Genomic DNA, 25,579 nt, shown 5'->3' on the forward strand with positions numbered 1-25,579 from the left:
CACGTGAGCTTAGGTAGTGAGCCCCCCCCCCTTCCGGTTAGGTACATGAGCCCCCCTCCTTCCGGTTTCTGTTAGCGCTGTGCTGGCTTTTTTTTTTTTTTAATTTATTTTTTATTGGTGTTCAATTTGCCAACGTATAGCATATCACCCATGCTCATCCTGCCAAGTGCCCCCCTCAGTGCCTGTCACCCAGTCACCCCCACCCCCTGCCCACCTCCCTTTCTACCACCCCTAGTTCATTTCCCAGAGTTAGGAGTCTCTCATGTTCTGTCTCCCTTTCTGATATTTCCCACACATTTCTTCTCCCTTCCCTTATATTCCCTTTCACTATTATTTATATTCCCCAAATGAATGAGACCATATAGTGTTTGTCCTTCTCCAATTGACTTATTTCACTCAGCATAATACCCTCCAGTTCCATCCACGTCGAAGCAAATGGTGGGTATCTGTCGTTTCTAATGGCTGAGGAATATTCCATTGTATACATAGACCACAGCTTCTTTATCCATTCATCTTTCGATGGACACCGAGGCTCCTTCCACAGTGTGGCTATTGTGGACATTGCTGCTAGAAACATCGGGGTGCAGGTGTCCCAGCATTTCACTGCATCTGTATCTTTGGGGTAAATCCCCATCAGTGCAATTGCTGGGTCATAGGGCAGGTCTATTTTTAACTCTCTGAGGACCCTCCACACAGTTTTCCAGAGTGGCTGCACCAGTTCACATTCCCACCAACAGTGCAAGAGGGTTCCCCTTTCTCCACATTCTCTCCAACATTTGTTGTTTCCTGTCTTGTTAATTTTCCCCATTCTCACTGGTGTAAAGTGGTATCTCATTGTGGTTTTGATTTGTATTTCCCTGATGGCAAGTGATGCGGAGCGTTTTCTCATGTGCGTGTTGGCCATGTCTATGTCTTCCTCTGTGAGATTTCTGTTCATGTCTTTTGCCCATTTCATGACTGGATTGTTTGTTTCTTTGCTGTTGAGTTTAATAAGTTCTTTATAGATCTTGGATACTAGCCCTTTATCTGATAGGTCATTTGCAAATACCTTCTCCCATTCTGTAGGTTGTCTTTTAGTTTTGTTGACTGTATCCTTTGCTGTGCAAAAGCTTCTTATCTTGATGAAGTCCCAATAGTTCATTTTTGCTTTTGTTTCTCTTGCCTTCATAGACGTATCTTGCAAGAAGTTACTGTGGCCGAGTTCAAAAAGGGTGTTGCCTGTGTTCTTCTCTAGGATTTTGATGGAATCTTGTCTCACATTTAGATCTTTCATCCATTTGAGTTTATCTTTGTGTATGGTGAAAGAGAGTGGTCTAGTTTCATTCGTCTGCATGTGGATGTCCAATTTTCCCAGCACCAATTATTGAAGAGACTGTCTTTTTTCCAGTGGATAGTCTTTCCTCCTTTGTCAAATATTAGTTGACCATAAAGTTCAGGGTCCACTTCTGGATTCTCTATTCTGTTCCATTGATCTATGTGTCTGTTTTTGTGCCAGTACCACACTGTCTTGATGACCACAGCTCTGTAGTACAACCTGAAATCTGGCTTTGAGGAGACCCTTAGCACGGGAGTTCAGGTGGGCCAGGCCACCGCAAGCAGGGAGCTCTGAAGGTGAGACTAGGTAGTTGATGTCTTTTATAGCTGAGAGGCCATGTGACGGGAACCTCTGCGCTGGGGCCAGACACAGTTGTGCCACAATGTTGAGGCAGTGGAAGCAAACCAGCAGTGGCAGTGGAGGTTATGTTTTATTTTGCCTGAATAGATTTTAAAAACGTTCAAGGAGCAGTCAGCACTTTGAACGTGGGAGATCTGACACGGAAATCCAGATTTCCCAAGTTCCTATAAAACATCAGAAAATGTGGGCACCCTGGGCCGGTGTCCCAAAGGGCAGTCCTGATTGGGGCTGAACAGTGGCTTCTCTTGGGATGGGCCTGTGCCCTCTGCTGTGCCCCCGACCTCATTGGTCCCGGTGACAGAGGTCACCTGAGGGGACGGTGCATCGAGTCCGAATGCACAACAAGGCTCACGGACCGAATGAAGTGTTTGATCACACAGTCTATAAGTCCGTTTAGGGACTACAAGGGGCATGTGGGAAGGGTGTGCTGTCTGACCCCGTCTCCCGGAGTTCGCTTGCCCAGCTGCTCTCTGCCCCCGCACTGCCTGCCAGGCCTGGGGTTCTGAGCGAGGGGCCTCAGCAGACATGGTACTCGGAGGCAGCGCACTTGCCCGGTGACACTGTGCCTGGCTGGTGGCCTGCTGAACAGCCCTGGTCTTCACCAGCGCTCCTCAGGTAGAGCACATGGCACCCAGCATGGGGTGGGGTCGTTGTCACCAGTGGTCCACAGAGGGCTGAATTAGCTGTTGGCCTTGAGCACGTAGAGTCATGACCTATCACTTTACATCTCCAGGTGACATTCTTATCTGTTCCATCATATTTATCTATTCTTTCTCTGGTGTGCCCTACAGGTTACAGGCCCTTATTTAGCATATCTTTTGAATACTTTTGTGTCTCCCAGGCTGCTCGAGTACTCACTGTTTTGGCACATTCTCTGAGGTTTACCTGTATCCGGTAAACTGCTCGATTACTTGCTGGCAATGCTCAGTCCTTCTGATGAGCTTCATCTGTCCTCTGTAGCAGAATTGAAAGTACTCATATAGCACGGAGACTCCCGCTCTGCTCCCTGTTGTCCTCCACGAGCCTCTTGGAGTTTCATTCCTCTCTAAGACCTATAGGCCAGTTGAGTTTGCAACCTCTGTTCAAAGGAGGACACTATTGTCTATCAAGCACCTTCTTCAGCCCAGTCACTTTGCCAGACATTTCCACAAATGTGGGGACTATTCCAAAATGGGAGTATTATTTGAATGTAATGAATTAGGAAATTATGAGTGACTTGCCCAAGGCCACACAGCTAGTAGGGTACCAAATGCCCATGTCAGATCTGAGAAGTCTGAGCCATACTAGTGCCCTTGCTTATTCATTTTAGTATGCCTTCTACATTTCACTACTTTCTGCATTTTTAGAAGTTAAGGCCATGTTTTAGGGTTGGTTGAGACATGGTGGCCCTTATCACATCCTTGCCTGTTTTCAAAATCTACAGTTATTTTTGTGTGTATTTTAATTTTTTATCTTGAGTTCTGGCCAAGTTACAGGCACTTTGTAAATTAGGGCTATTACGAAGGCTTTGACAAACCTGGAGAATTTGATGGGGGTTAGAGATGCCAGGGAGCATGAAAAGGAAATGCTCAGGAAATTTGCAGTCTGAGAGTTGAAGCAAGCACATTTATAGTCAGAGAAATTCCTCTTTATTTGGCAGAACAGAAATAAGAGCCATTCTAGTCTATTAGATAAACTATGCACACATATATCTTTTAGAAATACTCCTAATTTGATAGAATATAAATGTTCAGAAGGATTTGTGTGTTGGCATCTGAATCTCTGTTTATTAGTAACTTGATAGATTATCTCCTTGAGTGTGTATTAGTATAGCTGAGACAAATGGAGTGTTGTATAAGCCGTGGTCCAGCTAGATCCCAATATTCAGTTTGTGTATTATTTTCAAACATAGATAACAAGTGAGAGAAATAACATTGGGACTTGAAGAATCATATCTTATTCTCTTTTTTTAAGCACCCCTCCATCTCTCTGAGAGCTTTTTCTTTCACTGAAAAAATTAAGAAAAAACGTTTTCCCTTCCCCAATTTTCACACAAAGCAACTAATCGTTTGTATCACTTTCACTTGAGCAGTTGTGTGTGTCTTCACAAAGTGAAAGCTGCATATAGGAGAAACGGCAAAAAAGAAATGAGATTGACTCACAAGCACATCACATTGCAGCCAAGCCTTGAATTTTCATTTCAAATTGGTTTTTTCCTTATAAGAATATATTAATATTTTGTTTCCCTTAACTTCAGAATTTGAGGGGGTTTGACATCCCTTCCTAGAATAAAATTGGTTTTAAAATAAATCATGAAGTGGTTTGAACTCCCCTTTTTGTAGTTGCTACTCGAGGATACCCCTTGCTTTTCAGTAGTGCATAAGAAAAGACCTTTCTTTAGGAATATGACCACAGTGCCAGGAGTTATCATTTACTGGGCACCCAGACACCCTGCTGGTTGTTTCACATGCTTTTCGTTTATCTGTAGGTTAATGTCACGAACCCATTTCACAGATGGAGAAACTGAGACCTGGAAGAATTGTGTAATATAGCCAAAGTCACACAGCTCATTAGTGACTGGGCTAAAATTAGGATCTAAATCTGTCTTAATCCAGAAGCTCTTCATTATTCCATTCTCCAGTGATGCCTCGTAGAAAGTTTGCCTTCTGGGCTTTGACTCTGAATATTTTGGTAATTTGAAGGAAGATCAGTGAGGCTCTCAATTCTCGTAATTTCCCACAATTTTCAAGTAGGGTAATTTTCCCTAGCTCTCACTGGTTTTACAGAGGTGTTAGGGGAAAGGAAAAGTACTTATTAGTAATGATCTTAGATTTGAAAGGCATCCATCTTATCAGAATCTTAGAGTCTTTTTACATTCTTTCAAATTTACCTTCAAACTGGTAGATAGAGTAAGTACACTGAAATAAATGGTATTATCCCGATTTTGAAGGTGCTGAAATTGAAGCATAAAGAAGTCATAATTTCTAGTTATTGCAGAAGGCTGAGACTTTGGTCAGCTAGAAAGTGCAATTTGATTTTGCATCACTTGGTAGTTATGTAGATATGGTGTTACTCAGCCGCCAGCTGCCAGGCTCCTTTCTTCGTGGTGTGCCATGTTCAGACCAGATTTGGAAGCCAAGGGCTCTGAGGCACTTCGGTACGTGTTGGTGCTACATCTACACAGAAGGATGATGGCTGGGGGGGTTTCCTGGATAAAGGCTGAATAATCTTCTATCTGTGTGGCCCTTTTACTTTCAGAGTCTTTATGCTTCAAACTCCATACACCTCCCATCCGTGTCACCAACAGGCAGGGCAGATCTAGGATTGGATTATGGATTTCTCCCTCCTTGCCTGGTGCACTGGCTTTAAGACCATGGTCCTGCTGGGGCCCAGCTTCTTGACTCAGGTGTCTTGGAGACAGAATTTCCATAGTTGGTAGGCTGATTGGTTCCCAGTGCCACTGCAGTGGAAGGGGATGCCTGTTCACTTCCGGATCTCATTATGCAGTTTTTTGGGCACAATTCACATGGCAGCTATTCCCTTGCCACTTGGGTGGTTGCTGACACAGTGTCTTTTCCTTTGTGTTCACTCGGTTACAGAACTTGGCACTCTTGGATTTCTCTGAAAGAAAGGCATAAAAACCTGCCTGAAGTTTCCCTAGGGAAACCAGCAAAGGGGGGGGTGCATTATACATCTCAGAGCAAATAACTGAATATACCCTGTTAGCTAACTATGTTCTCTGCAAAGCACTAGCCTTCCCTCTCCTGCTTCCTGGATATCCTTTGGGAGCTCCGGCGGCTGCCCCCCTTGCTATGTGGAAAGTTTCTGCTTCAGCCTACTTCTTAGGCCTCTTCCCCAAGTTTACATGCCCAAAGGACCTACACATTCAGAAACAAATGCTCTTAAGTTCCTAGGACCCATCCCCTTAAAGGCAACTTTTGTTTCTCCATGTGTTTTTTGGGAGTCTCACATTTACTCCCTGCACTCTTCTTACTCCAGCCTTTCCTTGTGTTTCTTCTGATCAGCAGGCTCCTCTCTGTAAACGAATTTGATAAATGACATTTCCTCTTTCTTTCTTTTACAATTCTTTACCCTACCCTATTATCTCCTCTAATGCTTACTTTATAAAAACTTTAAACAGCTATAGGTAAGTCAGAAAAGGACTAAAATGTAGGTTGATCCACTGAGCACATTTCAGCGTAGAAAGAGAAAGTACAGCAGAAAAGTGTTTATTGAAAAGAAGACTCTGGGCTCTACTGTCTCCATTATTATTTAACAAATACTCATTTGGTCTTAAACTTTTTTTTTTTTAATTTTTTTTTTTTTTTTTATTTATGATAGAGAGAGAGAGAGAGAGGCAGAGACATAGGCAGAGGGAGAAACAGGCTCCATGCAGGGTGTGAGACGCCCGATGTGAGACTGAATCCTGGGACTCTAGGATCACACCCTGGGCCAAAGGCAGGCGCTAAACCGCTGAGCCACCCAGGGATCCCTGTAACGTAGTTGTTTTAAAGACCATACTGGAAGTATCGAGATAATGAAGGACAGAGAAGATGAATAAATTGTCCGTGTATTCTATGTTCCATTAAGTGGGAGAGAAACATGCAGAAACAAGAAGAATGCAGAACAAAAGGGGGTCCTGAGGAGCAGGCAGGAAGATAAAATAACATCTTTGTGGATTTCAGTGATAGGGGCCTGAGAGCAGACAGAGACAAGTGATATGTGGGTAAGAGGAAGCAGTGCAGTTGAGACCAACCTTGGGGAGGGACTTTCCTTTTAAGTAGAGGTGAGTGTGGACACTGAAGTGAAGATGAAGAGGTTTGGAGGCAGGAGGAAGAGAATCTAGCAATAGTGTCATTTTGAGATGGGCTGAAAGGTACTCAGGAGGTTGGTCTAGGTGACCCTAACCACCTCGGTAAAACGTAATCATTGTCCATGAGGACTGAAAATCTACAACATTTTGAAATACTCCTTGCAGAGAATGTAACTTGGAAGGTTTTCCAAGTAGGAGTAACCCTGCTGAGTCAAAAATATTATAAATTTTGTACATTCTGCTTTCTTTAGGGGGACAGCACCCAGAAGAGAAAGCTAACACCATAGACTGCCTGATTTGGGGAATTATTCTAATGTGGCCCCACCAGAAGGTGGAGGGAGCTAGGGAAATGAGGTGCTGGCCCTCCAGTGGCCAGAAGACTGACCTGGAGTCCAGCCTGGGCCTGTGAAGGAGTGATCCCAAGGAAAGAGATGAGCTAAGGGACCAGAAGAGGTTCCTGGCAGTCCCAGTGAAGATAGACAGTGGACTCCACAAAGGTAGGGCAAGCATGCCCATTAGAAACCCTTTGAAGGATTTGTCCATCTTAGACACAGACCAGAGCAAGGACTTACAGGATGATAGCAGGCTATAGTTAATGAGATGTCAGCCTTTTTTTTTTTTTTTTTTTTTTACTACTTCTAGTTTAGTTCCATTTGTGACAGTTGTCTGAGGTTTTGTTTTTTTTTTTTTTAATTTTTAAAGATTTTATTTATTTATTCATGAGAGACACAGAGATAGAGAGGCAGAGACACAGGCAGAGGGAGAAGCAGGCTCCATGCAAGGAGCCCGACGTGGGACTCGATCCCAGGTCTCCGTGATCACATCCTGGGCTGAAGGCAGCGCTAAACCATTGAGCCACCCAGGCTGCCTATTGTCTGAGCTTTTAATTAAGTCTGATGTATTAATATTTGCTACCATATAAATTCCACTGTTTGTAATATATTTCATGTTCCCTCAAGCATATTAGTTCTGTAGAAGACTGTATTTTGCAAAAATCTGACAAATCTTTAGTATGTAGTTTTCGTGTAGACACTTGTAGTGTATATTAGGTTAGCATTTGAGGATTTCCTTCAAACTGTTACTAAAGAGAAGGAATTTTATTTTTATATACTTTAGGTAGCTCCTTGAAATGTTGTTAGAAAATAAATGTTGTTTGGGAGAACTCTACAGGTAACTATTTACATGGAGTATTTTTCTTTGGGTGAAAAATTGTAGATTCTCATTCTTATACAGATAGATATACACAAAGGAATATATACTGGTGACAGATCTTAAAATCGACAATTCTCAAACCAGCAGAATATGTATATAACATAAATTTGTGGAAAGGACTCAATAGAGAATTGTTTATAAGTAAATACACTTCATCTTATGGATGTGTTTATGTTGTTTAAGTTGCCCTTGATCATTTTATGGCTCAGAAAAGATGGATTTGTATCAGCAGAGCCATCCAGTAACAGAGAAGTAATGAATTTGCTCCTCAAAGATATGCAGTAATGATGCCCTACTTTCTCAACACTGAAGAAAATAATCGAATATTTTGACCTGATTTATTTGGCGTAGTGATCTTCTTTTTCTTCTCTCTGCATCAACACCTCATCCCATGCCCAGTTTTAATTTAGGGCAAAATAGTATTTTAATATATATTTCGCCTTTCTGTGTAGTTGTTCCAAACTTCACATGTGCCTTTTCCCACCTCCAGGGGTGATGGCGTCTCCATTATAGAGAAGGGATTTGACTTTGACTCCACGTTTCCTGTGGAGAGAGGACATATGTGGTTGCCTTGCCCCCCATTTACGCAGTGGTCATGGCTGGCCTTGATGCTTCATCATCCTTGTCCTCATCCAGTTCACATGTTGGCAGACAAAGGGAGATTTACATATTTTATACAAAAAATAGGAAGTTTGAGCCACTGTATCCCTGTACTTAACTTGGAGCCAGATAAAGATCTCCAAGGTAAAGAATTTAGAAATCTCTATGTGTGTCACTGTAAACTTGTGTTACAAATATATTGAGAAGGCAGCATAGTCTCAGTGCAGTTATAAAAAAAAAAAAAATCATCGTGATTCAGGTGAACCTCAAAGAAACCGTATACCAACCAGAACAGGGTATATGGACAGGGTGGCAGCAGGCCTTGAGTGCCATGTTGACAGATCTGGGCCAAGCTTGGAACTCTTACCTAATTGGAAAAGAAAAATAATCTTAAGTATATCTTTCAGCAAACTGCCAGCATCTAATGTGGCACCTAACACATAGTAGTAGCTCAATAAATGTTTATTTCTACAGTGAGAGTTCCCCCCCTCTACCCCAGTTACTGCCAAAAGCTCATTCTCTTAGAAGGCTTGAAATTTTTAGGGTAGAAAGACATTTATATAACTAATACCAGTTCTATAGGTTTATTAATACAACTTTCGTTACATAACTTATATCCTGTGGTATGTTCTCTGGTTAAGCCGTGAACTACATGCTAAGGAATCATGGAGGAGGGAATGATTTCTCCAGGGAGAGAAGTATGGGGAAGCTGCCAAGAGAGGAATTGTGGTTTGGATGCCCCCAGAGGCTGACCAGGAGCTCCCTACTTATAGAATGGGGTATACAACTGAGGAGGCCATTCAAAAGACTGCAAAAGACCAATGAATATGCCATATTTCTGGGTTAAGTTGTCTAAAGTTCGAGATTTCTGATCCACTGGGAGCTGAGATTAGAAAGGTGGTGTTGAGTCCCATGAAGGCGGGTGGGGGAAGAGAAGTGTGGGAGGTTAGTAGGACACCGTATTTAATTTTGGAGCAGCAGTACTAGCAGTGATTTACAGCAAGGCTGCTTATACTGAATCCAGACCTAAAGGAATTGAGGGAGCTGGTCATGTGAAAGAGTATTTCAGAAAGAGGAAAAATCTTGTGAAAAGTCCCTGAGGCCATCCTTACTGTGTAGCAGTTTGAAGTGTTCCAGATAAGTGAGGAAACCAGAATGAGCAAGGGAGCGAGTGGTTGGAGATGATGCCAGAGAGGAGGCAAATCATAGCAATCTGTGTGGGTCAGTTGAACTTGATTGTACCCTGAGTGAGATAAGACAGGTTGGAAGGACGTCGTCCTCTTTGAGCAAAGATATGGCCCTATCTAACTTCATTTTAACAAGATCACTTTAGCTATGGTGTGAGAAAGGAATGAAGGGAGGTGGGGGCGGGGCATGGGGAGACAAAAGCAGAAGCAAGGAGATCAATTAGGAGGCTGTTAAAAATAACCCACACAAGAGAGGATGGTGGCTTAGACCAAGATGTGAACAGTGGTGATGGTGAGAACTGGTCAGTCTCATTATGTTTTGGAATTAGGTAGAAAGGATTTGCTGTCTGGATATGAGCTATGAGAGAAAAAGGAATATCAAGGATAATGCCAGAGTTTTTGGATTGAACAGGTAGTTGAGTAGCATTGCCATTTACTGAGATGGGGAGGCAGGAAGGGGAAGGAGTTTGGGAGATTAATTTTGATAAGTTAAGCCATGGTAAGTATGATGTGCAATTAGACATTCAAGTAGGCAGTAGAATATATGAGTCTGGGCTCAGGGGTCAGACAGGAGCATCCAGGGAATCATCAGCATATAAATATAAGCTATGAGATGGGATGAGATCATTAAAGGAATGAGTGCAGGTAGAAAATAAAACATGTTCAAGGACTAAGCCCTGGGACACTGATGTTTAGAGGTCAGGGAGATGAAGAGAAAGCTCAGCAAGGAAAATTAAGGTAAGCAAGTGTAGCAGCATGGAAGCCAAATGAAAAAAGTATTACGAGGAGGAGCTGTCAGGTACATCACATCCTACTGATAGATAAGTAAGATCAAGACCAAGAATTAACCAGTGGATTAGCAATATGGCATTGTTGATGAGATAAAAGTAGTTTGAGTGGAATGCTGAGTAGATTGCGATGGATTCGAGGGATAATGGGAAGAAATTGAGGTATCAAGAATAAACTCTTCCAAGGAGTTTTGTTATTGATGAGAAGGATAGAAATGGAGTGGTAATTAGAAAGGAAAGGGAGGCTAGGGTGGGAGTTTAAGATGAGAGAAATAATAGCTTATTTAGATGATGATGGGTATACCTAGTACAGAATGGGAACGTGTTGGTGCAGAATAGAGAAGAGAACATTATACATTGCAATATCCTTCAGAAGGCCAGAGGGGATGGAATCCAGTGTTTAAGAAGCGGGCTTAACCTTAAGAGCACTGATCCATGTGTCATGCCTGGGAACAAGGAAAAACATGAGATACAGGGAGATGGTGGCAACTGGGGAGACTTTCTTGAAGGTACCTGGGGAAATGTTCTTTTGATTTCTTTCATTTTCTCAGTGAAATGGGAATTAAGGTTATCAGCTGAGGACAGGGAGAGAAGTGATGAAGGCTTGAGGATACAGATAGGGTAAACTATTTACAAAGCTGTTATCTAAGAGAAGAGTGGATAGAACTGGAAAATGGGATATGCCTAGTGGGAGGCATCCAGGCTGACCTGAAAGGGAGAATTGTGACTTTCAGATGAGACCAGTCAGTCCACTTGGTGGTATGTTTTCTTCAGTCACATTCTGCTAGGCACGTGCAGGCCTGAAGTAAACAGACAGTTGGATTTCACTAGGGTTATGGTTTAGCTATTAGTCCAGGGAATTTCAAGAGCAGGAGGAAGAGATCTGAGGTTGAATGCAAGGGAAATGGTTGTCATGATTGCCCATGGTTTCCAAGTTGAGTGAGGAAAGAACCAGGGTGAAGATTGAGGAACAGGTCAGGGTATGGGAGGGATCATTTGTGTCTCAATGAAATTACCAAGATTCATGGCAGGAGTTCCAAAGTGTTGGAGCAGATGACAGGGAGACCTAGAAAGAATCGGGAAGAGTCTAAGGTGAGTTGGAAACTGCAGGCAAAATGAGTGGAGTATAGGATCTGAAGGCCTGAGCTTCACAGAGGGGGATTTTAGAACAGATAGAAGAGCAATGGTTTAAAAGCTAGGTAGGAGGACAACAATGCCTACCTAAATCCCAGCACATGGGAGGAAGGGTTGGGGGAGTAAACAGTCTACCTGAAAGCGCTACCAGGGAAGTGGATCCTCAGGGGAGAGCCAGCCTTCCATTACAGTAAAGATGAAGGGGATGTTCTTGGAAGAGGAGGATCTAGGGGATTTTGCTGATAATTGACTAAGAGTTAAAGAGATGCAGTGGAAGTAACACAGGGAACTCAGGAGAGTCTGAGGGATGAGGGAGTCCTAGGCTTCTTTGGTGACTTTCTGTGGAATTTAGAGTCCCAACACAGCAAGGTCTCATCTGTGAGTATCCAGCGTCTTATTGCTCCCAGGTCATAAATATGGCTCCATTACCTTTTTGGGCTCTCTTGGTACATGGGCAGCAGCATGGCCCTTCCTGTTTTCTCTTTGACAGTTGGTGTGTCTAGTCAAAGTGATGTATTGCTGTGTTCTCACCCTAAGGAAACCCTCACAGCCATGCTTATAGTGGTGGCCCCATCACAGTGCCTTCTGTTGAAGAGAAGAGAACCAAGAGAACAGAGAAAACCCTCCCGCCCCAGCTTAGCAGCAGGGAGCAGTGTTTTCCAAGCTTGAGTGACTTGCATACCAGCTTTCAAATCTTACAGTTGCTGAGCTACTCTACTATTTTTATTTAATGATTTTTTTTTGAAATATACTTACCTTTTTTCCTTATAGAAATACCATTTTAGAGGGAGCTGGTAAGAAGAAATCTGCCACAATTAAAAAATCCATTGTAAATAATGAATACAGAACCAGAATGCTGGAAATTCATTTAAAAAAGCAAAGTACATCCTTATGTAACCTAAAATCATCTCAGTTGCCACTTTGGGAAATAAGTGAACCTGAGACTGGCTGAGACTCAAGACTTACTCCTCCTGAAGCTACCCACATGAGTATTCTCCCTACTACTGCTGGTTTACATGTGAGAATCAGGCTGAATTATAATGCTTGAGAAGGGCATTGCTGTAATGTACAGAGTAAGATTTCCCATACAAAGCCCATGCAAATGCCCTGGGGTGGAAGGAGTATGTGCGTTCAGGGAGTATGGCACAAGTGAAGACACCTAAGGGGAGACAGTCTAGAAGTAAGGCGGCTTGCAGGCAGTGGTTTAAAAATTTAAAATTCGGGTCTTTAAGATTAAAAATGTAGTTTTTTTTTTCTTTGAACAGCATGAAACTATGAGGGGGTCTTAAGGGAGGGTATGTGGAATGATTGGATTTAAGTTTTAAAAAACTACCCCATCAGTTGTGCAGAGAAGGGGTTGGAGGGAGAAAATGTGGATGCAGACAGCTGGAGGAGTCCCTAGTAAAGGCCATCTGAGACCTGATGGCCCAGAGTGACATGGGTGATGACCATAGAGGATGGAAGGATAGAGCTTGAAGAAATGTTTACAAAGTAGAAAGAGCAAGACCCAGGACCTGTTGGACTGTGGTCACGGTGGAGAGGAGACAGTTAGGCGTGGCTTCAGCATCTGTCTGGTGGAGCTTGCTGGGTGCTGTGGTGAAATACACCAGACAAGAACTAGAGTTGAGATGAGAGAGCATGTGGAGTTTTAGACAAGATGATTTTGAAGATCTTGTGGTGTGACCTGTAAAGAATGATGTCTCCAAGGTGGGTACATGGGTTTAGAGCTCAGAAGAAATGTGGGAATTGTAAAGGAAGTTTGAGACTCCTTAGCCTGTGACTGTGAAGGCTGGTGGGGTCTCCCTGCCTCCCTCTCCCATTGTCCCTGTGACCTTGGTTTGTGAGCTGATGTGCCTCAGGGCCTTTGTATGTACACCAGTCAGCACATTCAACAGGAACAGTAAGTTCAACTACCAGTTAAAGCCTGGGTTGAGAATTCTTCTCTAAAATACAGTAAATATATTGTATGTTTTTATACTAATAATTGAGATACAGAAATTTTGTTCTCTCATTTTTCTTTGTCCTTTTTCTACTTCCACCTCTTCGTCCTCCTTCTCCTCCTTTTTTTCTCAGCTTTTCTTTCTCTCATTTTTTTCCATCCTGTCCACCATGGTGGCATGTGGTAACCTACACTGACATTTTATATGGGCACAGTGCCATAACAGAAAGGTCACCCTATGGGATTTACTTTCTACAAAACCAAGCGAAGGGTTAAGGGACACTTTATAAACCATTAAGAGGTAACTGTCTCTCATTTTACATGGGCACATATTGCTTATAAACAGATTTGGAAACCAGAGACGCATCCTTAAGTAGAGTACGCTTATTATTTATAAGTCTTATTTATGCAGCTAGATTAATGTTTTCAGTTCTGGAGAAATTTTACATGCTAATCACTTTTTGTTAATTTTAAAATTATTTTTTTTAAATGCTAGTCATTTTTTTCCTCTAATTAATGCTGATTTATTTTGATTTTCCCGGTTAATAGATTACTGTCCTAGATGAGACATGGACTGTATTCAGGCGCTACAGTCGTTTTCGAGAAATGCATAAAACATTGAAATTAAAGTATGCAGAGGTAAGTTATGAAATCATTATCTCCAATTAAGAACATTTATTTTATAAAGTAAATGAGCTGATTGCATTATCAGTGTTCCCCCAGCTTTAGGTATCAGCTTATGTCACCAAGTTTTATTGTAATTACTCATCTGTCAAAAGTAGCTTTTTAACTTCTGTTCTGTGTTCCATTTCCATTCTACACAATTTAAACATTTACTGAACACAAGAGTTTGAAAGTGATAGTAAAGTGATGGTAAATGAATTCTCTTTTTCATAAATTTTACAATGAATTTTATTTAAATACATATTTTAATCAATTTATAACTTCTCAACTATAAGACCTATTAAAATGAAGTAGTAATAAATCCCTCAATATAGATTTGCCCTTTCTCATATTAATGCTTAGACTTCCACTTATTGAGAAGTTAAGTCGTAAAACTTAATTTGCCATCAGACATGGATGGGACGTAGATCATAAATATGGAATTATCTAGAAGCAAGGAGGCATTTCATGCATCTGGTCAGATATCTAGGGTGTTTTGATACATTGTTAATCTTTTCCTCTTTGGACAAAGACTAGTTTTTAAAATACTTTTTAGTTGGGGAGCCTGGGTGGCTCAATGGTTAAGGGTCTCCAACTCTTGGTTTCGGGTCAGGTCATGATCTCAGGGTCTTAAGATAAAGCCCCATGTCGGGCTCCAGTGGGGAGTCTGCTGGAGTATATTCTCTCTCTCTCTCTCTCTCTCTCTCTCTCTCCCTCTCTCCCTCTCTCCCCCCCTCTCTTTCTCTTCCTCTCCCCCCACTCCACCTCCCTTCTACCCCTCCCCCGGTTCATGCTCACTCATTCTCTCTCAAATAAATAAATAAATAAATAAGTAAATCTTTAAAAAGATAAAATACTTTAAGCAAAGAAAAGTATTCTTAAAATTAATGCGTATCTTCCAACAATTATTTATTTACTTTTATTTCAACTAAAGGAAACCTTGCATTGGCCCCAGCTCCTTGGGAATTTTACTTTGACCTGACTACAGATCAGTCAGTACTCATTGTCTAATGCCTGATTTCCCTACGTATTGCTTTTTAGCACTATTTTTATAGTTTCTTATGATATCCTAAAAAAATAATTTAGTCGTATTTTTTTTCTAATTCAGTTCACATAAAAATAACTAATGTTTCCTTTACCTTTCCATGCCTTCTCCTCTTTCTTATCTGATATGCATATAAAGAAAAATTCCTCTTTGCAAATAAAATGGCTCCTTGAGTTCTGGTAAAATTGAGTTATCTGAAATCCTGTCGTTAAGTACTAATAGTGTTCAATTAAAAATTGAAGAAGTTTCAGGTATGAATTTTAGTTCAGTGTTCCTCAAGAAGCTTCAGTTCCAGAAGTAACTGCATCAAAGTCAAGTTACTAAGTTTCTGCAATTTATTCATGTCCCAAGTTAATATTGACTAGAAAAATTGGAAGTATCATGTATATATTAATGTAGAGAGTGACTTGTTTTTAAAGTGAGCTTTACAGCTCATTACTTGCTTGATTATAATACCAATACTTTAATAATGTGCAGGTTTTCATAATAACTTACTGAATTCCCCTATGATATAAATGTATTTATATCATATCAATTTTATATATATATATTATATATATATATATCTCATTCATTCTGTGGTTAATTTCATATCCATTTTTTCAGTGCCATTAGTTTCAGGCCATACTCTTTAGGCAAATAGAGTATATTCTAGTAATGCAGTGTTGGATAAGAACATATCCTCAATTCATATTGGACAGTCTGTCAGTAAACAAAGTAATATAATAGCTAGCACTTAAGGAATATGTGTGCTGTGTGACAGCTACCATCTTAGGTGAGCTGCATGCCTTCTATGAAAAATATCAATAAAATGTAATGGGGCGGAAGGTGTTGGGCATAAGGTTGTTTGAGAGTTGGCTTTCTGATGAAATGACATTTTAGTTGAAATATGAGGTGAGAGACAGAAGTTTGCAAAGAAGACTGCACAGCTCTAATCAGTGTTTTTAAACAAAACCTCAAAACAGAAGCAATCTTTGAAAATATAATAGAAGAAAACACACCTGAGGTTAACAGTGATGTGCACATGTGAATCAAAAAATTTGCCTGTTAGCAGGTGAAATTAATGAGCAGAGATGATTACTTACATAAAATTCTTCTCAAGGGAAGAGTATATTACATACCTTCTAAAAAAGTTAAGTGACCCTCAAATGAGGAAAATCGAGCTGATGTCAGTCAGTCACAAGTCTATATTGAACAACTGCACGCTGAATACCATTGTGAGCAAGACAGCCACATCCTCTCCTCTCATGAAGCAGAGAGAATGAGCAATAAACAAACAAACAAACAACTGAGTACGTACGATAATTTTAGGTAACATTAAGTGCCAAGGTAATGTGATAATGCGGCGTGAGTACTGAGCAGGCCAGGAGAAGTTTGAATGTTGAAAAGGAGGCAGGCATAAAAACCAGGAGGTGAGCATATCTTCCGTAGCGGGAACAGCAAATGCAAAGGCCCTGGAATGGTACCAAGCCTAGCATGTTCCCATAATAAAAAGACCTCTGGAATGTTAGATGTGGTGAGATGAGGGCAGGGAAATCAGTAGGACTGTACCATGTAGGGCCATGTGTTTGATCCCGAGTGCTGTAGGAAACTACTAGATGATATTAAAGAAGGTCTGAATGTTTGAAACTCAGATAGAATTTCCATTCAATCCATGTATGACTTCTCATGGAAAACTTTTTCCTGAAGACAGGTTCAGGATTGAAATGACACCCAAGATTGGAAATTGCTTTTCTGTGTTGAGTCCAACCTGGTGACCTATAATTTCTTTCTTCTAAAGGAAAAAATGTTAAGAACTTACAGGCACTAGTATGCATAGATTTGAAAGAGAGGAGGTGATGTGAATAGTGATTTGCAGTTGTGTGGTAATATCCTAAAACAAACAGTGCCCGTAGAAAGGAAAGTTGTGCTGATTACAAAGTCTGAAGGGATGCCATTGAGCTCTACAATGGCCACACTCTGACTAGTTTCTTCATCACTGACTGATGATGAAGTCAGAGCTGATGGTGCCTGGGGTGTTGTATTATGCTCTTGCCATTCATTACTTCCCATGGTTGGAGCCAGAGACTTGCCTCTTGTCACACAACTGGTCAGCAGAAGCCAGTGTGGAAGCCCAGGTGGTTGGATCCCATTTACTCTTTCTAACCAAACAATACTATAAAGCTAAAAATGGAGATCTGTAAAAATCTGGAAAAATGTGATCTGTAAAAATACAGCAGCATATCATTGTAGATCTAGATAAATCTTGTTTCAATGAGAGGACAACAATATTGCTCATTTAACATTTTCAAGATGAAGCTTAAATGTCAAGTTGAATATCAGCTATATTTCTAACATAAAGTTGACTTTCCTTTTGTACAAACTACCTTCACATAATCTTACTTGCTAAGTGTTTGTGGAAACTTGAGGTCAATATTGTTTATTAGGTTTTCAGCAGTTATGATTGCTCGTATTATTGTTCTTACTATTGCCATCTCTGTATATGATGTTAATCTTACTGAAGTAATCAGCCACTTCCACATAATCTACTTGGCCTGACAACATCCTAGAAATCACTTGACTTGTGAAAGACATAGCTTCTTCAGGAACATCAAAGCGATTCATATAAAGAAGGATGCTGAAAATTTCCTCTCACAGATGACTGTTTCATAGCCAAGTGGGAACATGTTTTATTTATCTTACTCCTTCACCAAATTGGGGTCATTATTTCTATACAAGTAGCAAACTACTCTTGATTTCTTTTAAATGATACATACTAAATTTACCAAGTACACAAGGTTTCACATTTTTAATCAAGCTGAAAAAATATTGAAAAAATACACTTGAATTCAAAATACACAGGATTTCTAACTACTTGCCAAGATAGAGAATCTCTATTTACTTTAAAACTTAGGTTATAGCTTGTAATCTTTTGGAACTCTGAACTATATCCTATTCATTCACACTTCCTTCTGGAAGTTTAGCCCTGTTTTTCCTGGGGTATATGTCTCTAAAGAAGTTTGATGTTGACACTTCCTTTTATGGAGATTTTCTTTTTTCTTTCAGTGATTTTTTTTTTCAGATAATAAGTTACATGTTTATGGTAAAAGGTTGAAATTATTCAAAGATGGATACATAGAATGTGAATTTCTCTTAATCTAGCCCCTAGAAGTAACCAGTTGCAGTGCTCTTAGGTCTTCTTGGGTCCAGCTAACCACTCAGACTCACAGAACTCCCATAGGCTATACTTAGCATTGAGTGATCTAGTGACCTAAGAACGTATAAGAGAGATAGCACTGCTTCCCAACATACCCATACCTGACGTACTGGGTTATAAGAGACACCTCACTCAGAAAAGCCTAGAGCTATGGCTTCTCACCAGCGAGCTGTCATTTCCCCAGTCTGCACATGCTTTATCCATTTATCAAACCATTGATCATTTTTGCCATGAGCAGTGGTCCTAGTAACAAAGTTGGCATACCACCTTACCAGATTTCCAGAATCCTCTTCACAGACATACGGGTAGTTTCCACGTTCTTGGTGGACTACTCTTCTGTGCACATTCTTTTTTTTTTTTTTTTTTGAGAGGGAGAGAGCTGAGGAGGGAGGGGCGAGAGAGAGAATCTCAAGCAGGCTCCATGCCCAGCATGAGCCTGACACGGGGCTTGATCTAAGGACCCTGAGATCATGACCTGAGCTGAGATCAAGAGTGGGATGCTTTACTGACTGAGCCTCTCAGGCACCGCCTCTGTGCACATTCTTAAAGCTATCAACATGACTTCTGATTCACATGTGCATACTTTCCCTTTGAAGAAATTTGGTAATTGCTTAACCATTCATAAAGACCCCATTTACAAAGAACCAAGATTAGGAAAAGAACATACAGAACTGGGGAGACTGAGAGTCCCAGGGCCTTGCCTCCAGTAGTGACAAAGTTTTAAGGATTCCTTACCCATTCAGCTGTCCTGTCATTTCCCTGTTTGCTTAACATTTATTTACTTAGTGATTTACTGTGTACTATATTATCTCCTTAAGGAGAATGATGTCAACTGAAGACCCCTCCGGGATACTTTGTATACATTGGGTGGTGCACCAATTAAAAGGGGTTGTTGATTATTAGCTATAATGTATATTCCATGCAAAACAAACTCGTGAATTGAAAGGACAAGAAGCCACTGGGTCCCATGAAATGCAGGCATGAGGTTTGAGGGCAGGGACAAAGCAGAAACCAAAGGAAAACTTAGTCCATTGCTTTTGTATAGTGACAAATTTCAGAATAAAAAAGAAAACAAAGTTCTTTGTCTTATATAATAGTAAAGAAGAATAGATTGGCTGCAGGTGATCTTGGATCATTCATGAGCCTTGTTGTGCTCATTCTATTTTCAGATTCACTATCTGAGTAGGCTAAGCCCTCAATGGAGGTGCTGCATTATTTAAGGTTTTTAAAATTGTTGTTTTATTTTTATTTTTTCCTTAATGTTAGCAGTTTCTTCTGGATTCTAAATAGGTTTCCCTTTTTTTTCATGAATTAATTTGTCCTCTTGATATACTGACATGTATGGTATAAGATAATAGCTCCTTCTGACTTTCTTTCTCTACTTCTCTTCATTGTCCTTGTATAGAATCTGAATCAAATTAAGCCCTATGTTTTCCAATTCCATATCTGTAAAATTATAATGCCACAGCCAGTTTGTAAAAGATTGTGAAAGCCTCAGATAAAATATGTTATTGAAAGTGGCTATGAAGTAATGTGCAGCATCTGCTGGAGAGCATGTCTTTGAAATTTTATCATGCAAGTCATTTCTGTATGAAACATTTTTTACTATATTAGAATCAGTAGTATAATCCCTTTAAACATCAGTCAAGTTATATGCTAAGAAACAAATGTTCTCCTTTCGCCATGGAAAAGGTAGAATTACTGTTAATGTCTATTGTCCATGAAGTTTACCTATTTATCCACATCATAGTCTAAGAGTCCATCAAATCAGAATGTAGCTCATCAAGAAGCTGAAGAGAAAGACTATTTTAACACCATATTCCGTCTCAACCATTAGCATGAATAATGAAGACCTAGTGCCCCTGCCCCTTGCTTTCTGTAGCAGTGGTCTAGTGGGCTCCGAACATATTTAATGAATAGCAGGACATGGGGCTGGAAAATTAAAGGGTCACTGAGAGCTGCTCATTCTAGGACGTTCAGAGATGCCAAATTCTGATCTTCAGAGGACTTTTATTTTAATCCATTTAACAAGTAGCCCTCGCTTCCAAGTGCTAGAGCCTAGAGGGCACCTCACCTCTCAGGAGAACTATCTCACCCTGAGAGCCGTTTAGGCGTTGGAATCCAGCATCGAGGGCCCTTTTATAATCTTCCCCAAGAGTGATTCTGAAGCAGGTTTGTGTTAGTTTGTCTAGAGGCAAGGAGACGAACTATGAACATGGGCTATGTTACGTATTAAAATATACCATCCAAATAAATGCTAAGGGAACTTTTAATGATGAGAGCATAAGTCACGTGGAATGTGATGTGTGCTGGTCTGCAAGATAACTGAGTTATCACAGTGAGTCATGAGTCGCGGAGTGTCAGACAGATCAGCCCCCATTGGCCACATCCCCAAGGGGGCTCCCTTCTCCCTATAGAGCTAAGAGAGAAAAATATTTTCACAGCCTTTGAGTAAAACATGAAAGATTGCTGTGTTAGAGCAACTGTTCTGTCTCATGTCTGGCAGTCTCTGAGTGCCCAGTAAATACCAGTGAGACAGGGAAAAATGATTAGGCAAGAGGTGATTTAATTTGTATAGGAACTTTCAGTTTGTACTCATAGAACCATTTCTCACCTTCTTTATTTTCCAAATAATTTCCCCAAAGCAGCACCAAAAAAAAGAAAGAAAGAAAGAAAAAAAAGAAACTGGCTACTGGCCTTGGATTTGTTTTGGACATCTATTTACCATCCATCACTTAAATGCATTCTCAACAGTTTTATAACCAGCATTCCAAATTTAATATAAAAATTGCAAATCTGCTCACCACTCAAATTATAATGCTACCAACCATAGCCACAGGGAACATCCAGTAAGCCTTAGATAAATTCACCTGCACCAACCAAGCCCTCAGCCCCCTTGAATTTTTAAATAGCAAACAGCTATGTAGGCAAAAATAGAACACTGCCTGCCAGCTTCCTGACCCCGTCTGTTATGAGAGATCCTGGTATCTCACTATGTGGTTTGCATCACACCATCCTCTCCACCTGATAGATAAACAATATTTAAATCACTGCTTTCAAGGGTAGGGGGAGCTGGAAGCAAAAGGCATCAGAATTTGCTGGGAAGCTTTTCCTGGATATGTGGACAAGGTGCCAAATGAGGAAATTCTGATGCAGTAAATCCGATGTGGGGCCTGGGATTATGTAGTTAAGGACCAAATTCCCCAAATGATGCTCTCTGGGCCACTGGTTAATATGCTGTCTGTCATTTCTTTTGCATCTAGCTTGGGAGCATTAGTTAATTTTTCATTATTATAGGTCACCAATTCTAAAAGGTAATTTCTAGGGGCCAATAATCTTGTCAAAGTTAATGATAGACGAGTTTAAGCCTAGACAGTGAGAGCATGTTGATTGTTTCTTTGACCACCAAAAAGTCTGAAGCAGAGAGCAGCAGGCTTTCTTCTGCAGCCGGCAAAGAGATTCTATGTCAGGGGGCCTTAAAGATTTGGGTACCCCACAGCTTCTCATTTTAGAACTGAGAACTCGCAGGCCCATACCAAGTTTGTTGAAAGTCATGTCAGGACTTCAGACATAACCAAGGTTCATGTCTCCTGATTTCTAGTCCTTCTTTGTTTTGAGTCTCCCTCTCCATGACCGTGTTCATTCAAGAGGAGGAAGTTTTCGAGTGCCCCAGATGAGACCAAAGAAAAGTATATCTCTTCTCTGCAAAAATCTGTCACATAAGCATGTCCCCACAGATAACTGGAAACTGGATTTCTTCTGTTGAATGTTAGGACAATGACAGGTCCTTCAGAGCCTGAAAGAGGCAAATAACATCATCAGAAAAGATGGAAAATGTGAGCATTTGAGTTAGTCCAACTAAATGAGCAATCTTAAATATGCAGTATTAAATTCACACAGATCTGAAACTGCTTGTTTTCAAAAATTGTTGGCGGCACATATGAATGTCCTCAAATCTGTCTTCACTGCTTCATGCCTAAATTAAGATTGACACCGGCTTTGGGAGGAGTGAGATTTTGTGTGAAAAAGTTACAGTCTTTATACTGAATATGACCAAGTCAGTGCAGTCATAACTGTATTCAGTGGTGGTTTTGTACCTAGCACTTTGGTGACATGGGACAGCAGCTCTGTCAGTGGTATGTCCTCATTGTAATTGCTGGCTACTCCACATGGAGCACCAGCAAACAGTCCTGCCTTGCTCATTCATTCACCAGAAGTTTAAGGAGAGTCATGTATATGCCCAGCTCTGGGCAAGGCACATAGCAGGTGTTTGTAAATGTTGGGGGTATGCTTGTTATCATAAAAGGTGTAAAGGTAGCTTGTCTCCCCTTTAATAATCCCCCTAGATTATTCTAAAGAGTTGCTCTTTCATGCCTCTAACAGAACGTGGAAGAGAATTGCTTATTTGTTTGTGAGTATATTTCTCAGTCACAACTGTTCTTATAAAGACCTTGGAAGCTATTAATTTTGAGTAGTCAGAAATGCTCCCACCTAGTCAGCTGTGAGAATTATGGCAGCCCTTTGATGAATTTTCATCATTTGCATTTCTCAAAAGCTGGAGTGGCTAAAATTACAGCCCAAACCCCCAGGGTGTGAATGTTTCAAATGCTGCCAGTCATCATGTAGGTGTGTCTACTTGTAAGTCAGGTTAAAGCTGATTTGACCAATTAGAGTCTCAGATAGAAGGTCCCCCTCAAGTCTTTAAAAATCGGGTACTACTTATATAGCCAAAAAAATGCCTAGTAAATGAGGAATGAAAACAAAATACACTTTTATTAGGTAGTAACAGAAGTCAAATGTTTTTCTTTCATTAGTAAAGATTCTACAGTTTATTAGCTGTTTTCAGTTTTTTTAAAGTGATTTATAGTCTAGTTTTAAGAGTTTAATTGTTATAAAATCATAAAAGATAAGACTTTTTATCACTCGTTTAGATTTTTGTGTGAGGGCTGCCATTATTTATATCCAAAGGTGTTAATGATGCCATTTATCAAAATCTCTGCTGTCTGTTGCCTCCGAGACCACCTGGACTTAATATAGGGTCTGGCTAACCTAAAAAGTGAACTTGGCCAAGAGAAAAAGGCTTATAATAAAAGCAAACTTTTCCATGACATACAGCTTGTCTTCTTGATGGCAGCAGGACTGGCCGACCCATCTTACTATAATCAAATAAACATTGAAGTTGGGATTTGAACGTGATAACTCATTGAAGATAATTGGGCTGTGTCAGTTCACTGGGAATCAGAATGAGAAAAATCAACTTGGAGATGAAAATTTCACTCTGAGATCATTAAGATCATTAAGAAATATTACAAAGCAACAGAAAACGCTGACTATGTTGCTGATACACATGCATATAGACACAAAGCATCCTAGCTAGTGTGATGGATGAATGGACTCTCAGTGTTTTCATTTTCCCAAAACTGATAATTCCATAAAATGGATGTTAGTTATAAGCAACTATGAATTGCCTTACCTGCCTCTGTTGATAATTCTTCATGTAGATCTATTGTTTAACCTACAAGTTAAAGGCTGGTTATTCAAACATAAAAAATAAAGTTAATAACTTGGGTTTTTATTTTTTTTATTTTTTTAAAGATTTTATTTATTTATCCATGAGAGACACAGCAAGAGAGAGGCAGAGACCTAGGCAGAGGAAGAAGCAGGCTCCATTCAGAGAGCCCGATGCAGGACTTGATCCCAGGACCCCAGGATCACAACCTGAGCAGAAGGCAGATGCTTAACCAACCACCCAGGTGTCCCAATAATTTGGGTTTTTAGACTCTACAGTCACTGACAAAAGGGAAAGATAAATTTCACTGGAAATCAGTAGGCCACAAAATTACTGACTGACTTTATTTTTCTAATGGCTTTTATTTCAATCTTTTTGTCTTTAGAATATGTTTTATTTACTGAATTGCAGAACAAGCTTGTCATTATGTTTCTCTTAGGCCAAGCACCAGCAAACAGTCCTGCCTTTCTTAGGCCAAAGAAATGCCGTTTTATCCTCATTTGTTTGTTTCCCTTGTCTTAGTCTGCATAATCACATTTCATAATTATACAAAGTAGGCCATAGGGCTGTTAAGTTTTCTTCCAGTATTCTCCGGGCCTACCATGTCTTCCCCAAATATCCAATTTATTTGATCTTAGTCATCATTTTTAACTTTAACATACAATTTTCCCATAAAAGTTCAAATGTCTGCATCATTTCCCACTCCTGCTGCCAGGAATAATGGCTGTAGCAGGAAGAGGTACCATTTTAAGGGATTTCTCATGAATACTGCATTCCCATTTGTGTCTGTCCTTTTTCTATTCTACAACTTCTTCTAAAGTAACATGCTTCATTATTATAATGGGCCCTATTTTCCTTCCACATACCTTGGGCTTTCTTCAAATAAGATTTTTTTTTCTGCAAAGATTTTACAGGAAGTCAGTACACTTCTCAAAGGCAATATAGCAAAGAAAATAGGTAAAACATCTCCATGGTACCTGAAATGCTACTTCTAAGTCCACATACAGAGATTTTAGTCATGAGTACTTGAGTTACAGAATTTCAGAGCTAAAAGGGAACTGAAACATCTTCCTTCAACTCCTTCAGTTTCACAGGTGGTAAAACTAGAAACTGGTTTTTATACATTGCTCAAGAATATACCAGCAGCTCCATGCTGAACTGACTCTTGAAATCTGAGTGCCCCAAATCCCAGGTTATTAAAAGAAAAAGACATATGGTGTTAATTTAACTGTTCCATTAAATCTGTAGAGAGAATAATCACTTTTTATTGTTTCTGTAAAAATGATAAAAATGATGCATGCTCATTTATAAACATTTCACAAAATACAGGAAGAAAGCAACATATTGCCCAAAATCATTCTCTAAATATAATTAATGTTCCTATTTAATGAACATTATCTTAAGTACTTAAGTGAATAGGCATGGATAAAAAGATGGATATGTAGGTTGATAAAAAGAAGTTAAAATGAGAAAAAGAAGAAAGAATGAAATACCTTTATAGGAGTAGGTTCATTCTAGATATCCTACCTTTAATTGCTAACATTCAGCTTAATTTTACTTAAATGTGTCAGATGTGAAAGAAAATGAAATAAAACTGAAGATTGCTGAACTTCAAATTCAGTGTTACTCCACCAGTAACACTGAGTTCTCTAAAATGTATATGACTTTAAGAAAAAGGATTATAAACAAACATAAGAATGTTGCTAGTTTTCAAATGTGTTTTCATTTTCAAATTATCAGTTGTCTTTCCCTTTTATGAATGAATGATCGATTAACTTTTGAGAGCCTGTTTGGAGATTCTAGCAGAGGAGCGCAGCTACTCATATACCCTTGACCCAT

The 25,579-nt window shown here is 40.0% G+C and overlaps 1 protein-coding gene across 18 annotated transcripts in view; it reads left to right on the plus strand.

Annotated features, from left to right (window-relative positions):
• KIF16B (kinesin family member 16B) overlaps positions 1-25,579 on the plus strand; it is a 315,045-nt gene that overhangs the window by 232,464 nt on the left and 57,002 nt on the right. For 17 of the 18 annotated variants that reach the window (XR_012018188.1, XR_012018181.1, XR_012018183.1 and 14 more), the window contains one exon: positions 13,877-13,966. Coding sequence is in view for 6 of the 18 variants with exons in the window: in XM_072800003.1 (XP_072656104.1) it covers positions 13,877-13,966 (90 nt within the window). In the remaining 12 variants the exon portion in view is untranslated. Of the gene's footprint in view, positions 1-6,718; positions 6,965-13,876; positions 13,967-25,579 lie in introns of all 18 variants that reach the window. The other variant, XR_012018193.1, reaches the window with a different exon arrangement.

This window comes from Canis lupus, chromosome 26 (genome assembly GCF_048164855.1).
Source record: "Canis lupus baileyi chromosome 26, mCanLup2.hap1, whole genome shotgun sequence".
In the NCBI taxonomy this organism is placed as follows: domain Eukaryota; kingdom Metazoa; phylum Chordata; class Mammalia; order Carnivora; family Canidae; genus Canis; species Canis lupus.